The 21521-nt window shown below is 29.2% G+C and overlaps 1 protein-coding gene across 3 annotated transcripts in view; it reads left to right on the top strand.

Annotated features, from left to right (window-relative positions):
• Positions 1–21521, top strand: part of LOC129960139 (serine/threonine-protein kinase WNK1-like) — a 177632-nt gene that overhangs the window by 102882 nt on the left and 53229 nt on the right. For 2 of the 3 annotated variants that reach the window (XM_056073315.1, XM_056073314.1), the window contains exons 6-14: positions 470–558; positions 1027–1255; positions 3288–4902; positions 4983–5041; positions 6679–8295; positions 14371–14444; positions 15588–15825; positions 18180–18368; positions 18561–18734. In XM_056073315.1, the coding sequence (XP_055929290.1) occupies positions 470–558; positions 1027–1255; positions 3288–4902; positions 4983–5041; positions 6679–8295; positions 14371–14444; positions 15588–15825; positions 18180–18368; positions 18561–18734 (4284 nt within the window). The remainder of the gene's footprint in view (positions 1–469; positions 559–1026; positions 1256–3287; positions 4903–4982; positions 5042–6678; positions 8296–14370; positions 14445–15587; positions 15826–18179; positions 18369–18560; positions 18735–21521) is intronic. The other variant, XM_056073316.1, reaches the window with a different exon arrangement.

The raw sequence follows: 21521 nt of genomic DNA, 5'->3' as shown, positions 1-21521 counted from the left end.
TCATTCAAGTGCACTTAAGTGTTTTTAATATTAATTTAATCCCAGAGTCTAAATTTGATTTTTTTCCCTATATGGTTGATGCAAGCAATAGTAACAATATAAAATGATTTTCAATTTTAAGTTCTTTTTTTGAAAGTTTGATTTTAAGTAGTAGTGCTTAAGATCTTAAGTAAGTACCTAAGCTCATTTAGTAATAGTTTTTAAGCATCTTGTCCTGCTTAAATGTTTCTTAATTTTACTTTTTAATGTTATTCTTGCTCCTATATTATATGCGAAATTTTATTTAAGAATTGGTACCAGTTTTTTTTTTTTAAATGTTTTGTTTGTGTTTTCAAATTTTCTCAATTTATATTTTAAAAGCAATGGCCTTGTCTTGTTAATATTTTAATCATGCGAACTCTTATAATGAATGTTTTTATATTGTTTATTTCCATGACATTTCTTTAATATTTGTAATTCCTATTTAAAGGGTATCTTGCCCCAGAATTTCAAAAAAGTTGAGCAGCCAGAGCTAAGAGAGATAATTAGTCTTTGCATTTCATCTTCAAAGGAAGATAGGTGAGTATGCTTCTTAATATTCTTATTTTTTTTAACATGTAGATCCCCAACTTGTAACAAAAATTTTTCAGAAAGAATATTAGTTAATTTATACATTTGCACCCCAAACATATTTACAAAGTTACTGTCTATTTTTCAATATCATTTACAAAGATATAATCTAGAATTTATTGCTTAGTTGAAATTATTGAAAACCATACTGAATGTTCTTGAAACAAGATGGATCTTAAATAATTGTTTATTTCAGTTTTGGAAAAACTTTTTTCTCTTGTGTGTTTCGGTATCGAAAGTGACAATATACTTGCTTACTTATTGATAATGCTTCTACTGAGACTTTTTATAAACAAGGAATCATTTGAACAGTTGGACAGTTTCCCGTGTTTTACTTTTTTATTTTAACATTTGGTTTTAGTTTTTGTTATGGTAATATCTATTTTTTAAAATGATATATATGTTCGTATATTAAAGGCCTACAGTGAAGGACCTCCTGATGCACGAATTCTTTCAAGAAGATGTTGGTTTGAAAGTGGAGTTTGTTAACAAAGAAGAAAGCATCCAAAGTACTTCCAGCAAAGTTGAATTATGGCTACGTCTTTTAGATGCAAAGAAACGAAAGGAAAAGCACAAAGAGAATGAGGCCATTCAGTTTGAATTCGATATTGAAAATGATAATTGTGACGAAGTTGCTCAAGCTATGGTATTTGTTTCTCTCTTCATTATGTAAAATCAATTATGTTGTAAATCAGTGTCGTTATTTTTACTTTCTCATTCATCATTATTTCTTAAAAACAGTTTAATTAAGCAGAGGCGGAGGCAAGACAAAGCCGACAGGGGAACAAGGACAATATCTCTCATTTTGCTTCAAAATAATTCATAATAATTAATTTTACATTTAAGTAAAGAAAAGGAAGTATTATTTAGCTTTTTTTTTATTCAGATACTGGTCCTTTCTTTCGTTGTTAAAATTTTACAAAGCAATTTGTAAAAAAAATGTTCTCAGTTTCTTTTAATGACCATCAAAAAATTGTCAATATTTGAGTATTTCTGTATGAGACTGTTGAGATTTTATTTCTCTGAGATCTAAAATTAGGAAAAATGTTATATTCCTTTCTAGATTGCAGAATATAGATAGAAACACAGATTGCGCCAGAATGACGTGTCATGCTAAATGAACAAATGCATGCTCTTATTTCATATCAGAAGCTATATAAAATAAATGTTCAAAGAAAAAGTTTTATAAAAGAAACTTTTTCAGAAATCTAAAATAAAAAATATTCGATGTTTTCATCAAAAATCGATTTTCAGTATTTTTTAAATCAGGATTGCAGCAACGAGCAGGAATTCATATGCGTTTCGAATCCGAGGAGAATAAGTACGCAACAAAAATTCAACAAATTACATTTAATACAACAAAAAATTTACTATAGTTCTTACATGATCAATATAGAATGCGGAAAAGATACAATGATGTCGTTTCTTAAGAATAATGGAGACAGTATTTTGTAAATATATGTACAAACTTACTATTTTATGTAAGATGTGAAAAACATTCTTATGAAAAATGGACTGCTTAAAGATTATATCCCCATGTATTTATTTTTCATTATATATTTAGGCTTAAAAAAACCAATGAATTTTACTAAGAAACAATTAGATCTTGAATATGAATTCCCCTATCTTCATTTTTAGACATGTGTTCTTATGGTTACTTTCTTAATTCAAAGTTATTGCAAGCTAATATTCCTCCCCAAAAGCGAGTTTTATCCCCCCATTTGCATGCATTGGCTTTTCTTAAGCCTTTCGTCTACAATGACGAGTCTGATTCGCTGTGGAATTACTAAATTTTTAACTTTAAATCTGCAATTATGGGGAAGTTTTAAGTAATTTAAAATGTAAAAATCGCTTGAAAACGCATCATTACCTCAAATGCCCTTATATTATTCTAGGGATTAAACAACAATAATTATCCCAAATAAGATGTGCCATGTAATTAGGAAGTTAAGTAAATTCGTATGTCAAGGGGTTAATATGTTATATAGGAATATTCTATGAATAACAATTTTAATCATCCTTTTATCAAGACATCTTTATATAAAGCCTACTAAGAATTTAGAAACATCTGAAATCATATAGTTTTTACCGAGAATAGTAATTGAAAGAAAAAAATAAAAACGATATGTTCTCCGGTTACATAGTCATAATATTGAATGCATAGTTTGAATAATTTAGGAAGTAATTTATTTAACAAATTTAGTGTATACTTGGTTAAACTATTTTAGTGTAGCTAAAAACTACCATGCCACAAATATTTGTTTTGTCGTCAGTTGTAGTGTAATAATTGTAGCTTTATAAATTAGATTGCGAAAGAAAACAGATATTTTACTGTTAAATAAACTTAATTTGCAATTGCACAATTTACTTACTTCAGTAATTTATAATGAATCCACATAATTTCGCTACAGTAAAGAAACTTTTTTTAGCAGGCATATGCATAACCGTGTGAAAAAAAGTGCTGTCGCTGCAAGACGCTGTCGACAGGGGGGCAATTGCCCCCTTGCCCTCCTACTACCACCGCCTCTGTAATTAAGAGTTGTCCTATTTAGAAAATATTTGTAAAAAAGCAAAGTTATTAAAAACTTTCAGAAGCGTGTGTGAAATGTAAAGCAAGTATATTATCTTTTGATATTGTTTATCCTTATAATAAAAGATTCTAAAATGTGTTTTTTCAGGCTAAGAATAACATAATCTTGGATGAAGATATTAGAACTGTTGCAACGCTTATTCGCAATCAAATATCATATTTAACCAGAGAAAGGACTAGGTACCAAAACAAATTAGCACAGCAAGAACAAAATCTAAATAGACCTCAGCAGTTAACTCCACAAGTCCAGAGTAGCAATATACAAACTCAACAACCTATTCAGCAAGTTCAAATTCCAGTATCACATCAATATCAAACTATGTCGACGCAACAGTCAGAACAAATGAATGCCCAGCAAAAAATTAACCAGGAGATGTATCAGCAACAGATATATCAAACTCAAATGCAACAAATGCAATTACATTTAAATCAGCAAATGAATCCTGTATCTCAGCAATCTCAGCTTCCTTCTCAAGGCTTTGAAACACCCGATTATCAAATGCACCAGTTACACATGCAAGTATCGCAGCTTCAAGATGTATCTGCCCAAACTGGTCAGATACAGCAACATCAGAACCAACAAATGTTATCACAGCATGGACAAATGCAAAATCAGCAACTTTCTATGCCTTCTCATGTGCTTCCTCCTAATATGTCTGTATTCACTTCAACATCGCAGTTACAAAATCAATTGTTACATTCACAACAATTGCAAGCTGGGAATCAAGCTGTTTGCTCCCAGTATCAAGCAGCCAACCAACCATATTCACAGTACCAGCATGTTCCTTCTCAAAATTTGCCCACACAGACATCAACTGGTCGATTTACTAATCAAGTTCAGCCAACTTTACCTGATGGTAGTGTTTTGTCTCCTGAACAGTTTCAAAATCAAACCCAACCTCAGCCTTCTCATTTTGTTCAACCAGTAAATGGATCTGTGCCTGTATCTAACCAATATCCACTAAAATGTCAACAACTTCCATTACAAAATATTGCTTCAAGTTCTATAATCTCAAATCAGCAGTCGTCTCCTGTAATTTCATCACAGCATAATTTTGGCCAGCCAGTACAGAGTGTTGCAGCTGCATGTGCATCTCAACAAAATCAAGTACAGCCACACATGCAAAGTCCACAAAAGATAATGTCTTCCCAGCCAATTCAAACTTCGATTCCTAATATTAATTCTACACAGGTTATATCTAATAATCAAACATCTGTGTTTAATCAACAAATTCATCCTCAGAGTCCTCAAAAAACAATGTCCCCTCAGCAAAATCATCCACCAAATTTACCATTATCATATCATCCCCAAAGTGGGACAGATCCAAATCAAATACAAAATGTCAATATTTCTAACAATGCCCCTATGATGTCACAAATTGTCCAGTCTCCTGTAGTAAATCAACAATATCAAGAAGCATCCCAAATTACTTCTCAACTTCCAAACTTTCAAGAACCTCAGCAAGCTTATGTTCAACATCAAATATCTGCATCTAACATTTCAGTTCCAACCAAACAGATGAACCCAGAGGATGCTTATATTGATCAAGAATTCTTAGAAAAGGGAACATGTAATCAGCTTATTCAAGACTCATTGTCTCGCCAGGCATCTCTAGAATCAGATGGTATTAGTGGTACACCTGATGAAAAAAATTTACCTCCAAGTATGACTACAAGTTTGACGTCTGAAAGTTTTTCAGCAGGTTAGAACAAATCTTTACTATCAATTTAGTTTTTGGTATAATTATTGAGTAGAAAATTTAAGTAAATGTTTGTTTTTTAGATATCACCCCCGAATCATCTCAACTACTGTCTGGAGGCCACCAATCTAATGTAGCACCGGTAAGGAATACTTACTGTTTTGTTACATCAATTTTTCTGTTCAAATATCTAAATATGTTTTGCTTTTTGCACTGGGGATGCATGACTATATGCATATAAGGATTCATTTTAGTATTTAAAATGCTGAAAAAATATGGTTATTTATTAAATTATAAATATTAATCAGAAATTATCTGGGAGGGGTTGCTGTCTTTGTCCTACCTAAATAATTTACTATGCTGTGATGGGAAATCATTTTTATATAAGAAAGCGGTATAATTTTTTGTAATTCGTTTATCTTAAAAATTCATAACATTTTAAGAAAAGCACTCTAAGGGGGGAAAAAAATGAAAATTGTCTTCTGTCCATTTAAAAGGACTGGCTTCCTTGAGCACAATTATTGCAAAAGTATTTTTTGATTTTCACATTCGCATCAACACACAACCCAAAAATGATATTTTATACACTTTATATTTCTTCGTTTGTTTCCTCATATATTATACAAATTGGGCTATAACTACCATTGTGGCAGTTTTCAAAGGTCCCCTTAGTGAAGAGAAAAAAATATCAGTTTTTTTTCCATATTTGAAGTTTTATTAAAAAAAGAAAAGAAAAATTGAACTTTCTGATGTGATATTTATGTTTTCGCTTTTCAAGCTCAGAAATAATTGATCTAATTAAAATCTTAATTCGTACTAATTAAATCGATTACATCGTAGCCGAATCAGATGAGACAATATCATATAGTTTTGAATACCTCATTCTTCTTAACTTAACAGGAGTAATGAGGATAAAATGAAACATAGTAGCATCGATAAGACATTTATCGAAAAAATTTTTCGATTAAAGTACGTAAAATTATATTAACTAATGGATCAACCATAACTAGAAAAGTAGTTAAGATTGGCAGAAACAGTAAAGAGAGTCTCTTCATCATCTGATGTACTGGCGTTTGTCTCTATTTATAAATCAGGATACAAACCCACATAGATTAGGTTATGTTCCATTTGAACCAACATTTGATGCTTTTAATATCCCTCATTTGTTTTTACTTTGTTTTCTATTTCCATCTTATGAGGGTTGCTAGTTAAAATATTTACTTTCTGAGCTGTTCCTCTAGCTTGAGATAGTTCTGTAGATTTTACTTGCCCTATTTAGGCAGCTGTTTGTGGTGCAATCGCAGCAACTTTTATTGTTATTAAAAAAATTCAGTTGACTTTATTTTAAATCTGTTTTTATTAGATTAGTTAATTTAGCCAAACAAGTTTCATCCCTGAGGATATAACAACGTGTTTACTATTTATTTTAAACTTTTGTTTGTCTATGATATATAAATGTAAACACATGTTCTTTAATTGCAGCCGTGTAGGGCATTTTTTAAAAACTTATTCCACAAACTTCATTTATTTTGAAACAATTTAAACTGCCTTTTCTATTACCTAAGTCTTTAATAGCATAAAGGCTATGATAAAGGTTAAATATATGGCAAAATATGGTTTTTTCCTTATTCCACCTTTATAATATTTATTTCTTACAAGAATGGGACAATGATGAACACCATTCAGAGAGCGAGTCAGAATCGACATACGAATACAAAGGGTTGATCTTATCAAATATTGCTGCTAAAATAATAATGAAAATAACACTTTTTTTTTCAGTTATCATCAGATCAGACCGGGCAAAAGTATATCTTCATTCCTGGTATTCAGGGAACTGCTCCATCTAATGTTGAAAGCCAAGCAGTACCACAGAGGCAAGATCAAGGGAATATGCAGATTCCTAACAGTCAGTGTGGAGCCCAGCCACTTCAAGATCCTAACCTCTCAAATGCAAGAATATCTGGAAAACCTCTAGTAGGTTTTTCCGCTTCCTTTTCCCATGCCTCTGTGGGACCAGATACAAGTCACTTTGTTCAACATGATCCGAATTATCCCTATTCTTTTTCATCTCAAAATTATACCAACATGTGGAATACTAGATCTACTTCTCCACTTCCTAGGGGTTCATCTATTTCTAAAAGCTTCTTTCCCCCAAATTCTAATTGCAGAGGATCTAGTTTTATTAGTTCTTCAAATGATGGCTCCAATTCCCCTGTTTATGTTGTTGTTCAACCAGGAAACTTAAATACACAACATATGGCCAATTGGAATACTGATGGACAGGTTCAATATAATCAACCTGAAGGCTCGGCTTCTATGAATAATAATTTCAATCAATTTATTTCTCAAAATGATGCCAGTTTTTGCCCTGTCAGATCTATATCTACATCTTCTTTGAGTCGCTCTCCATCTATGCATTCACTAGGGAATTCATGGGTTTCTCAAACATCACTTAGTGTTCCTATGTCTGAACAGCATCCAGGGAAATATGCTAAGTATGTCATACCCGTAGGTAGTAGACCTACTTCACCTGTTCCATATTATCCTGTTAGGGTTGAAAATGAATCTCCACTTTCAACACCTCCACCACAAATCATATCAACTCCTCCATCTTTACCTACACATGTTATACATCCAGAATCGAGATTGGGTTTTCCCGTAATATTTTCTCCTAAATCTTCACCGCCTCCTACACCAGTTCTTGTTCGATCTCGCTCTGCTACTCCAGTAGGGAATATGGATTTACCCTCTCAAACTTACTTATATGATACACAGAATGTAAATATTCCTTCAAATGCAAATAATTTAAACCAATTTACGAATCCTCCGTCTCCAATCTATCGGTCACGATCAAAAACATTTGGAGGGTTAGTTGGTCAACAAATAAATAGGAATTTTGTGCCACAATCTGTTGATCCAAGACAACGATTATCTCCCTCTGTATTATCTCAGCTTTCAAAAACTAATGCTGGAGATCAATATCACAATAGTTTTACAGTTATTCCTTTTGATCGATCACATAGCCATACTCCTATTCATTTACCTGACAGTGGGCCATTTATTGCTTCTTCTCCTTCTCGTTTATTCTTGTCTTTGGCTGTGGAAAATAGCAAAAAATGTAATCCATCTCCTGATACTTCTCAGTGGCCTTTGTATCAAACTCATAATAATCCTGATGATTATCATTGTGTTCATTATAATCCTACTATGCAACAAAATGTTGTGCATAGGCAAAAGAAAACATCCGAGACCAGTTTCTGCCAACCTGGGTTCAACCATCCTACAACCTTTTTGCCTCCAGGTTCAAGCAGCGATCAACGCCTCAGCCCTGTAGGTCTGAGAACTGTTTCATCCTGCTATAATGCCTTGAACAACTTCCAAGTCGATCAAGTGAAGGTACCAGAAGTGTATCAATAGTATAGAAGGTCGTTTCTCCATCAAGATGCATGTGCTTTGATAGCTTCTGTTTTGTCATTTTCTGCTTTCGCAGATTAAACCAGCAAAATGTTTCAGTACGTATTTGCATATTTATTAAAAGAAAAATGCAGTAATGTCTTCTGATATGAACAAGTACAAATTTTAAAAGGGGAGGGGACTTCAACTATTAGCATCATTGGAATAACTTTTTGAGATGCATGGAATTTTTTAAAAGTATTAAATTTTATGTATCTTTTTCAAACACATTCAGGTGACATTATATTAAAAATATATTAATACTATTATTTAGAGTCAAAATTTTACCTTCATTAGAAATTTTCATGTAAATTTTGTGCAACTCCGTATTCGGCCAGAAATTAACTATTTCACTGATTAATTAATTTACCTTTAGGATGGAATATTTACCCCCCCCCCCGGTAGATTTATGCTTGACATTTAAAACAAATAATAATAGAATTTAAAATTAATGCAAAATATAATATAGTATGTCATTTGATTTTCACTTTTTAATGATTTATTTCACCAAGAACAACTGTTGCGTTATTTTTACAACTAAATGAAATGTATTTTTTACTTAAGTTTCCAAGAAATGACTTGGTTCTACTATCAGGTTCTTGTTTCAAAGTAGTTTTGGTATCAGGCGCTTTTTTCAAAATAATTTTTACCATTGGCGAATTTTTATTCAGATAATTTTTATTAATGAATGGTCATTTAAATTACCTTATTATATTCAAAGCATTTTCCATTGTTAACTGTGAGTGAGTATGAATCTTAGAGGAATTTTAATTACTAATAATTTAATCTTTTTCTTCATTTATGAAATAAAATTTATTCACTATTTGCCTGTACAAATTTTGCTGTCGAATTATTTTGAGCGTACTTATATGTTTTGCTGGTTGTTTTAAACTCTTTTTTTACGTCAATTCTAATGGGTAATGGAGTCTTTCTTTCTCTTTCTCTCTCTCTCTCTCTCTCTATCTCTGCTGGGTGTGTTGGAAACCTTTCTGCAGTCTTGTAAATTTCTCACTATGCTATATGCTAATAGACGACGATCCAACTATTTTGGAGTAGATGTAGTTTATAGCAGTCCATTTGAAAGTAAAAGTTCACTTTATCTAGAGTCATCATATCCCATATCCCTATTTTAGTTTAGAAAATATCCATTTTTAACCAGTATTTTTCACTTATTTATTTCAGAATATATTGTTACTCATGTAATTTAAAATGAAAATTTTATTTTTAATTTAGGAATTGCTTTGTATTTAAAATTATTATTTATGCCCATAATATCTTGAATGAGATACAGATTACTTTTTTTATGCATTAAATTTTGTTTCAACTATCGATTATTTTCATTTTAACTTTTCTCTATTTTTAAAATCAAAATTGTTTCCTTTTTAGGTTGTGGGGGGGAATTAGTAACATTTGCCTGTACAGTTGTGGAGAAGTATTTCTTTATAATGTTTCATAGAAAATGTTTTGCTAATTTGTACAGAATTTTTAAATTTAAATCTTAATACTGACTTATTTATAATAATGCATTAATTATGTTTCATTTTTATACAATTTTTATATATAAACAATATTTTATATGAAACTTTATAATTTTAATATTATGTTATGATGTTATCAGTTATTAAATATTATTTCTACTTCTTAATAATTGTAAAGTTTTGGTTCAGGTTAATTTGTGTTTCTTGATATTTTATTTGTGAATAGTGTATATTTTATCTTGTTATGTCTATTAATACTTTAATACACGTTTTATAAAAAATATGTATTAAAGTGTTTTTTTAAGTAATGATTCCTTAGAAATTAAGAAAGTTGCATAAGTTACTAAATAAGATAAACTATGCCATGGCAAAAAGAATTTTTAATTCAATTTGTGTTACATACGGGAATTCTTATTTGTGTTTTAACAGTAAATCCAAACAAAATGTAAAATTTGCATTGCAGGATTATTTATGCATTATGATCACTACCACTGAAAGATATTTGTTAAAAAGAAAATTTAAAGTAGCATCACAAGTACATTTGTTCTACAAAACTTGTTAAATAAATTATTCTTAAATATTAACTTTGAAACATTTGATAAAATATATAAAATAAAATATCCGAGTCTCTTTTAATCTAAAAGCTAATCTTTAGACTTCATTTCGATTGTTTTTTTAGGTGAAATAATTTTAAAATATTACGATTTCAAATAAAAAAAACATAAAACAAGCTCAGATGTGATAGAAACATATATATCTAGTATCATGTATATCAAAATATTGCCCTACTCTGACCTACAGTGATTAAAAGTATCCTGAAATTTCTCCACCTACGCATTTTTTCGAATATTTCCAGAAAAACTGGACAAATTGTCTTTGAGCTTTGAACATTAAAAAATATGCTTGAATTTGCTGTGTGCAGTATTTGTATATATTTTCGTAAAGAGGTTCTTGTATTCTACAAGATATGAAGTTTTTTTTAATCCCAAATTTTTCCGTAAGTCTTATTTTGCTTGAAAAATGCAGCCAAACCAAATCATATGATTTCAACCAAATCATATGAAACTTGTTTAATATATTGCGAAGTGGTGTGATAAAATCTGAAGGGATTTTTATAAATATTCAAGGACACAGGAATCATTTTAGTGGATACATTTTAACTAATCATGCGCGAAATATAACGCATCAAGTATATCAGGAAATCTTATCTCATTCATTATTAAGTGGAAAAATATTAGACATCTACAATATGATTAATTAAAACTAATCACGCCATTATGCTTTTTTTTTATCAAGAAGTTATGTCAGTTACTAGTCTGATGTGTCAACGGTACTACCATTTCCTAGAGTGACGACTGCGACCCTTTGAGCGAGGTTTTAGAATGTTTTTAAAAGAATTGTGAACCATTCTTGTAATAGAAAACTGGAGAACCATGTTAGAGATGTGAGAATTTGTGGTTTTGATGGAATTCGAAGAACGATTTCGTCCCTCGGTAATTGAGGAATTTAACTGGCATGCTTAGGATCTTAATTTCCTAAAACATCTGGTGGTTAAATGGAAAATCAAATTCGAGTTAGGTCAATTACAACCGTGTTGTAGTCTATCTGCAGAATAAACAAAGTATAATGGTGTCCATTTTAATTATATTCTAACTCGTCATATAGTGTTAGAAGTTTAATATTTGTGCAAATAATGATTAATAACACTATAAAGTTTTCTAATATCTATATCTAATTTGCTGTGATTTATGATATGTACTTATATTAAGGAATATTTAGCACTTTTCTTACCTTTTATAGTATTCAGGTATAGGTATTCGAAGATTCAACTTTAAAGAAAATCAGTTTGTGGAAAATCCCCCGTCATTATTTTATTCTTTCATCATTCAAAAGAATCTTAATGGTATTCAATTCTTAACTTTTATATAAGTTGCCCTATATATCTGACTTCGAAAGTGTGAAAGAAAAAAAAATTTTTTATAATTCGCGCATGCGCAATTAAATTTTTTTCAAATTAATAATGTCCGTATTTTCTTGAATATATAGAAATTCATTTCGGACTTTAATATAACGTTTTAATAATATTTTATCATATATTCTGCAAGTTTCGTTTAATTTGGTTCAAAACTGCATTTTATAAGAGAGAGAGAGAAACAACCGTGCTGAAAAATTCGGGATTTTTCAAAAGAAATCTTTATTTCTTCCAGAATATGGTTACCATTTTTACATAAATTCTTACAAATACTGATCACAGCAAATAAAAACCTTTTTAATCAACCTAGATTCAAATTATCTGCTTTTTATCAAACCGTGTGAGCTATAATCCTTTTTTTTCTTCATCAATTTCTGGTCGGCCCCATAAATGCCCGGTAATTGAATCTTCACTGTAAAATGCAAATTCAGGTATATTTTTTTACCTGATCGGAGTTCCAAGATTATTTGCTTAGTTTCTGTGGAGATATTTGAAAAAATGCGAAAGCTCATGCAATTTTTTATCCCATAGTGGATTTTAATATGATGCTTGAGTTAAATTCTTTTTGGAAAATATAAATCTTAAAACATTTGTAATTTTTGTCTTTTCAGTTAAAAATAATGATTCGAGTTATATAATTCTAAAAACATTTTAAATATGTTGTATCATTAATTTTGTGCGATTCGGTGCCAACGAAATAAAACGATTTTCTTTCACTGACTAAGTTATTATTTTTTTTTTTTAGCGTTAGATAAATATTTGGATTTAATAACTTTTCTCACATAAATGCGCATCATTATATATTCTCTTTTGGCCAGCCAACACTCACTTGCATGGCTTTTTGCATGATATTTGCATGTGTTATTTGATGGAGTTATGAAACACTAAGCATGTAATATGTAACTTAAATTAAAGCATGCTATATATATTGTTTAAATATCTCATATGTTTGATTTATATCCTAATTGTTCTTAATAACTTTGAGAAATGTATGAAAATAGTTTATATTTTTAATGATGTTTTTCGTTTTTGTTTTGAAAGAAATTTTTAGGATTTTTAAAAAACACTTTTTATAGTAATTGATAAAAAAACGCTGTGCGTTTTGTGTTACATGCTATTTTTCAAAAAAAAAAAAAAAAAAAAAAAAAACTGCAATTGTATATTTTTGTTTTGATAATGAATATAATTTTAATAACTTTTTGTAAGTTTGATTGCATATAACACTGCATGGTTATATTTAGCTTAGGTTATAATTTTGATATTGTTTCTTTTCTAACACATTGCTAGTGTAGTTTCTTATCTGTTAAATTCAATCAAATGTTTAACTAATCATTTAAATCTGCTACCAGGAAGACACCTCCATGTTGGCAAATCATTAATATCAAATCTTAATAATAAAGTTAGGATGAAATGTATATTGGTCTTTTCTTAAAATGGCTATTTTTTAAAACTTCTGGAAGTTTATTTTTCCGTAGAATTTTTTTTTTAATCGTTAGTATCTATTTTAAGAAAATTGTATGTCATATAAATATTTAAGTGCATTTAATGTCTCGGTGAGTAAAAGAACCATTTCTGCAATTAAGAGTAATTTTAAACTTTTACATTTACTTTGATCAGATAGCCCGTATTACAGCTAAATGTTCCTTGCTCTATTTCAGCAACATATTTGTGTCTCTTTCTTGAATCATGCTTAGTATTTTTTTTAATTGTTGGTATATTTTATATAATTCTATTAATGGATTTCATTTGCATTGATGTTATTTTTATTTTTAAAAAAGTGACAGCTGCTAGACATTTACAAAGTATTCATATTTTTTTGCATTCAAATTAATGGGAATTAAAATTATATTTAATTTTCATTAATATTTTATCTCAGACTGATAATAATTCGTTTTATAATGCTGTTTAATAGAAATTGAGAATACTGTCGTCATTTTTGAATTTATTCGAAAATTGGACTATTACTGTAAAACACTTTAACTTCCCTTACTTTAATTTTCGATTGGTTTTCACATTTACATCTGTTGTGGATTTTCATTTGCTGAAATCAGCTTGTAACTTTGAAGTTATTTTTTTCACATGTTTTTTTTAGGCTTTAAAAGTTAGATGTTCTTCAACAGATATATTATTTTAAAAATAATTTCTTTAAAACATATTCATATAAAAATGCACAAAATAGTTTTTACCTTTATATTTCTTTATCTTTGGAAATGAAGCGAACTATTAAACATTTAGCTGTATGCGGTGTATTTAAGTAGCATGTCATTGTGAAGCCTCCTAATTTCAGATGTCTTTACATTGGTTAAATGTTCGATACTCAAAAACTTTAGTTGTACCTGAAAAGATTTCGAAATTATATTTCAAATTACCAAAATTTTCATGATTCTTTTTTGCTGTAAAATGTATTAAAAAATGTAATAGTTCTGTTTTAACAAAGAATACCTTTATGCTAAGGAAGACTCTTGAAAATAATATCATCTCTTTTAGAAAATATGTAAATATTTGTGTATATTCAAATACCACTTGATATTTAAACTTTAATACTATTTTTCATGCTTTTTTTTTTAGGAAAGCGCTTCACATATTCTACCATCTGAGTCTAATAATGCTACACCTATTTCTGATGATTCGAAGATTGCAAGGTAATTAAAGCAATTAACTGGTACAAGCTTTTTGCATTGGTATTTGTTTTATAGATTATAAATAATGCAAAGTATAAAAAGAGAATTTATTATAATCATCGCTCTCAAGATTACAGTAAAATTATGTGCTTTTTTTTTTAGCATACTTATTTTTATTTATTTATTTTACTTTTGACTATTTATTTGTTGCTCTGTTTTTATAAATTTTTCTTTGTTTATCAATAAGTTTTTCTTTCAAATAATTTTTAAGATTTCTAAAGCACACATTAAGATTTTTCAAATCAATGAAGCCTATGTTTTTGAGGTATTGATTGTCTAACAATGCTGGTTCCTATTTTAAAAACACAATATTAATTTTATGTATAATATAGATAGTTTTATGTATAATATAGATAGTGAAATTGAAACTGTACCTGAAACACCGTGAAGTGAAAATATCAGGGGTTAGTAGTGAAAATAATAATAAATGAAATGAAGATATGCCAACATTTAATTGTATAAATTTAACTGTAAAACCCACTTAAATATACTGCCTTTTTTAGTAGATTTAATCTTGGATAATACATTTATTAGACAAGTATATTGAGGTATCACAACACATGAGAATGAAAACATGACTGCTAAATTATCAAAAGAGAAAATATATATCAAAATAAAACTGACATTTAAGACTACACTCTGCTTAGTCTTAATATTCAGTTATAAATTTAACATATCTTGGAACATGCGGTCTTTTTTGAATTTATGGTTTTCCAGCATATTTATTAATTATAATCTCTTGAATCTTAAAAACTAATTTGATTATAAAAACATTTAGTATTGTTTTTCTTATTTGGTAGAAAAATCAAAACATGTTAAATAATAATAAAAAAAAACACCTGTTTATTTTGTTTAGAATTGTGGCACAGGTAAAAGAAGCAAGGGCCTTTTTGCTTAAAATATGTGGCTATAACTTGTAGTTGGGATAAATTCAAATAACTTTTCTTTCTTTCTTTTTTTAAAATCCTGTTTAACAAAGAATAGGGATAGATTCATGTAAGATTAAAAATAATAATAAAAAAAAAGGATGTTTTCCTTTCATTTTTTGTGTGCCTGTATTGCACTAAATTTAAGTACATGATAAATATCTTTACTTAATTTTAGCATACCATCTACAGAAAATGTTGCAGATACGGAACATGCTCCAGACAGTACTAAACACCAAAAGGCTGAAAAGAAGAAAGTTAAGCGTCGCAGAACTCAAGACCGCACTCCTAAATTAACTGTGATAAGTGTTGAAGATACAATGGTTGAGTGTCAGTTGGAGTCAACCAAAGGAAAAACTGTTACATTCAAATTTGACTACACTGATACTAGTCCTGAAGAGATTGCTAACAAATTGGTAAGTGTGCGGGATTAGAAATCTAATCATTGAAAGGGTGATGCTTCAATCTGTCACTGTCGACTCTGCATTCAAGAATTAAATGTGACTGAGTTTATGTTCAGTTATTGCCAATAATACTCGAATAGTAGTATTTTGTATCCACATATGTAAGTATTTTATGTTTTATTGTTTTACGAACTGTCTTGATTGGATTAATTTTTTCAGTAACAAAATACTGTTTTCATTTCGGAAAAATAAAGTTTTCACTTTTTTTTTTTTTTTTTTGCTTTATGAAGAGAAAGGATTGCAATCGCCAAAAATTTCCTTTGCAAGATTTTGATAACTCTCCGCATTTTAAGTTTCCAAATCTTTTGAAAAAACAATTTTGGGATTATATGTTTTCTTATGAACATGGTGATACAAAAATGTAACGAACTCGAATCATGAAATTTGATATGCAGTCTTTAAACCAAAATTCTAAATTTCTATAAAATTTTGGGCAAAATTCAGCAAGAGGAAATCTGCTTGTCAGTGTGCATGGGAACACGATAATTCAGAAGCGAAACGAGCTAGATGAAATTTATATCATAATTACAGACATGTATCGGATTTTGAACCAAATGTGTCAAATATTTGAATGTTTGTCCAATTGACTGTTCGTGGATATGTGAACATTCTAACTCAAAACGCAAAAAGCTAGACAAGTTAAATTTGGCTTTTATATCTAGACTCCAAGATTTTTAATCTGTGTCATAATTTGCATCCAGTCGGTCTAAGGAGAGAAAGGTCATTTTCGATTTTTTTTATGCTACAGATTTTATCACAAAATGCATTATATTGTGTATTTACATGATAAAATCGGGAGAGAATATTCTTTCTAGATTAAATACGAAAGTACGAATTTTTTTTGAGGAGAGAGGAGACAAAAGCTCTCATATCAGGTTGATCATTAGTGCAACTTCATTTAGAGCACACATTTGAATTTGTTTGATAAACGAGAAATATGTCGTGAAATTTCAAATTTATCTAATGTCATGAAGCAGTACGGATCGATTTCGGTTATATGACAATTTCGTGGTAAATTAATGTGTTATAGTTAATTAACACTTATTATTCTGATACTTACCCCGAGAATTTCTTTCAGATATAGGAACTATGTTTAGATACAGAATAACTCTTATCGAAAGTATCGAATGTTCATGTTTTGAATACTAGAGGTTCGAATAAAAGACGATACGAATTTTACACATTCACATACATTTATTTTTCACACACGCCACAGAACATCACAAGACAGATTCACAGAACTCCAACTTTCATCGTTCTCTTAATAAACATATTATAGGTGTGCCCTCTAGCGGCGAAAATTCGGAACAGGCTTCGATCAAAGTTTAATCGAGCACAAAAATAGACTTAACCGTCGCTAGGTGAGTAAAAATTGCTTAAAATTGAAACTAATATATAATATTTTTGTAGGAGGTTAGAGAAAGGAAGAGGGGGCTCTAGAGACTTGCATTGCCTAATGGCTCTTAGAAGGTTTAAATCCGTCCTGACGTTTGTTTACTTATAGTTATGTTCAGATGTAGAAAGTTAATTGCTAGATATGCCGTGTTAAGGTGATTTAAACATCTCAGAGGAGTTTAAAATGCTAACATTTTCGATTACAAAGACTGAAAATGGAAAAATTGTAAGTGCCAAATGCGGAAGCCTTCAAAAGTTATGAAATACAGTTCACATTAGTCGAAAGTGAGTTCATACGAGCTCTACATTTTGTTTTGAACTACTTGGAAGACTACCAGGTATTCCCCCCCCCATGTTTTTCACATTATAAAGCATTGTTCATTTCACACTCAGCATGAACAGTGCTTGAATTGTTTTGGTTCTTGCATCATTTATCATATTCTAAAGTTCATTTCGTTATGTGTTGGACGCATTCAAACAGGGTGTTAAAATTGGAGAGAGTTAAAATTTGTGGTTTTTTCATATTCTCATTTTGATTATGTTTTTATATACAGAAACATAATTTTTAAAGCCTTTTTATTACTGAAATGTCCGGTGAAATTTTTAAAATTTTTTTATTGACTATTGCTTTCGATAGTTAAAAATCCCATTGCCTACATTGCTTTCCTTTTGCTTCCAAAATTATTATATTTTTCTTTGCTATTGTAATTTTCATTACCAGCTAATACGTATCTTGTACTTCCTTTTTAGTTTAATGATTTTAACTACTCTGAATATTATTTGTTAAAGAGTCCTGGATATCTGAATATTATCTACTAATAATTTGTTAAAGTTTTGTACTTATATTTAAATTCTAGTGCTTTTTAATAATTCTGAAAGTTTGCTGCCAATAAATTCTTATTCTTTGATAGGTAATTACTAATTTACTTGCTGAAAACCACGCAGAGATATTTACTGATTTTATCCAAGAAGTTATTCGGCAGCTAAAAGAAAATCCAGACAAAATTCCTGTCATACAGTGCCTTGATTCTGTATCTGGAACTTGTAGTCCTCCTACATTAAGGAGACAAACTCTGCGCGACCATTTAGATCTTGAAAAGGTAAACTTATGACTTAAAGTTACTTTGTACCCTATTTGTAATCAACAGCTTTTTTTCTTTCTTGTTCTCATTAGGACCCATGTGCTATTGAATTTAATTTCAATTTTTGTAACATTCAAAGTTATTCATCTAATCAGCTTATGTGAAGAAATGGATGTTGGAATAGTGAAAATAAGTTTTTGCTCTTTTAAGAACTTAAGCATGGATAGCCAAGACAGCTCTTTGCCATCAACTCCTCAAGATTATGAGAAGGATTGGTCTCCAAAAAAGCAAGGTTCACCCTCGAAGCTTGTAAAACCATGTCTCCCTACTGATTCTGTGCCAGTTTCAGCAGCGATCATGTCAACATCAGTATCTGAGAAGCAGGTATGTATCATTTCTTAGTCTTCTTTATATTTGTTAATTTATAAACAATACTTTATCCGAGCTTTTACCATTGATTTTAACACTGTTAATTAGTAAAAAGAATTCTCATATCATTATAAGGTGTTTTTTAATAGAAAGAAGTTTTAAGATGTTTTAAAAAATTAAATATTTTTATTTTTGTACTTTAATTCTTTAATAATAGATAACTGTATGATAGAAACAAAAACAAAACAAAAAAAAAATGTGATGTATCTTTCTTTTCAAATTTAATTATATTATTTATTTTTTCTGATCAGTAAAAAATGTCATTTTTTTTTCTCATTTTATATCCAGTGCAGTGTTAAAAGTGCAAGGCCTGTAAATTAAAAAAAAAAAAAAAAAATCAAAAGCAGATACAGTTTTTTTTTATTTCCTTATTAACTACAATTCATGAATTTTAAGTTATATGAAACTTTGTATACTAAATCAATAGTTTAAATTACTTGTATCATTTGCTGAATTAAGTGAGTAATAAATTAAAAAAATAGAGTAGGTAAAGGATGTGAAATGCAACACATTGAAACACTTATTGATTATATTTTTGTCATCATATGATACAGCTAAAAATTTCAGTACTATGTTAAGAAAGCTGCCAACATATTTTTTCATTTATAAATGATAGTTTGATGAAAACAATTGTCTTATGTCCTTTCTAAGTAGTGGTACTGGGTTTGGATATTTTTTCTTTGAATTTTAATCCTTTAACAATGAAATAGCTGTCTTATCCATTAAATAATTAGAATCTGATCTTCTAACTATCCCACTCGTCATTATATGAGGAATGTACATGATAGTAGTGTCATTACTTAGTTATTGATTTTTCCAGATATGCCTAATTCAAAATATTCATTTTCTACCATTCTTGAGAAAAGTTAACATAGAATAGATGCTGCAATATTCGTGACTTTGATTGTCAGTATATCATTAATTAATAAATGACAGGATTATTAGCTTTGTTGAAATGCACATTATTGTTCAACAATTTTGAAAAATATGAGAAAACGCTGAGATGAGAATTTAGACTGATTGTCTACACAAGCCAAACTATTTTTGACTAATAAATAATACATCATCTTTCATTAATAACGCATTGTATTTTGTGTTAGAATGATTATCAAAATTTCTTGACATCCTGTGCTGAAATCTTTTAGATATTTTTGGATTTAACTGTAGATAGTTTTATAGATTGGATCGGATTTATCGATTATTTTATTTTTGGATAATTTATTATTAATAAGAAAGGTTATGATTTTTGGAATATGTTGATACTTACAGAAGTATTTTAAACTTTTGTTCTTTTTTAAATTTCCTTAATAGATAATTTGTATTCTTTGTTTATTTTCATCATAAATTATGATGGAAGAATGTTATTGATCTTCAGTTTCTGGGAAAAAGAAACATTATTAATTGAAGAATAATAAATATTACCATTCTAAAGTTTCTAATATGTTATAATAAATTGGTTTAATATTATTTCAGTATTATATGATATACTATAATAAATATCTTATTAAATTAGTAGATATGGATTGGATATACCGTTGTTGAAAAAATCATTATTAAAATCTTATATTAATCTATTACATATTCTTCCACGTGAGGGCATGATTTATATACGGAATATATCTTTTCGCATTGGGTCGCAGGAGAAAAAATGTGTCAATTTTTCCCACATGAATTTTACTGAGAGAATTTTATCAGGACTTCTTTGTTCTTATCGTTCAACTCGATTAACAAAACGGAGTCATCTCTCAAAGAAAGAGCAGACGCCAAAAAGGGGGGAATCTGTTTCTGCAAGAAACCCACCAGTAATTGTTCAATCTCACAAAATTGGCCATTGGCCTAAGCATATTGAGAACAAACTGTGTTGTAAAATATTGTTTTGCAAAGGTTTCACTAGAGTCAAATGCACCAAATGTGATGTTCCTCTATTCTTGAATGAAAACAATTGTTTTAAAATTAGCTTTTAAAATAGATTTCAAAAATTGCAGGTTCTTTAATTTCTATGTAAAGTCGCATTATCCAAAGTACTGTTTTGATTTATGTAACAATGAAATTGTCTGTTCTGATTTAAACTACAAAGCTATTTTTTATTCTAAACTAAACATTGGAATTATATTAAAAATATTTTGAAAGATTACTAAGATTTCATATCATATTTTGATGGTTTTAACATATCTTATGGTATAACATAAAATAATAAATGTATAAAAGTAATATATAATATATGTGCTATAAAAGTTCATGAAAAAAAGTAAAAAATATTTACACAAAATTTGATAAGTTAGTTAATAGGCGAAAAATAAGTGTTGCTACATGATGTAGTCAGTTGGCACTGTTTAGTTTTTTTTTTTTTTTTTTTTTTTTTTGTCAAAAAAACATATAGTTTATTTTTTAAGTAATTTTTTTTATATGCACTGTTATAGAAAGGAAATATGTATTTTTTTCATGTCTAATAAAAAATCATGCATTGTGGAGTTAATGATATTAAAATAAGTGTCATCCACAAGTTACAAATTTTTAAAAACTGATACATAAACCATATACACATCTCTATTGCATGACTTTTTCACTTATCTTTGATTGTTTGTAATAAATTACTGAGGAATTCAGAACCTTTAATGGACAATGGGTTTGTAATGCATTGAGTACCTATTATAATGGTTAGTGTTGAAAATTCTGTTTTGTTCCATAAGGTAGATTGTTGAACATCGAAGAATATTTTTACTTACCTTGTTTTATGCTTTT

This window comes from Argiope bruennichi, chromosome X2 (genome assembly GCF_947563725.1).
Source record: "Argiope bruennichi chromosome X2, qqArgBrue1.1, whole genome shotgun sequence".
NCBI lineage: Eukaryota > Metazoa > Arthropoda > Arachnida > Araneae > Araneidae > Argiope > Argiope bruennichi.
This window is presented reverse-complemented; position numbering and strand designations above follow the sequence as displayed.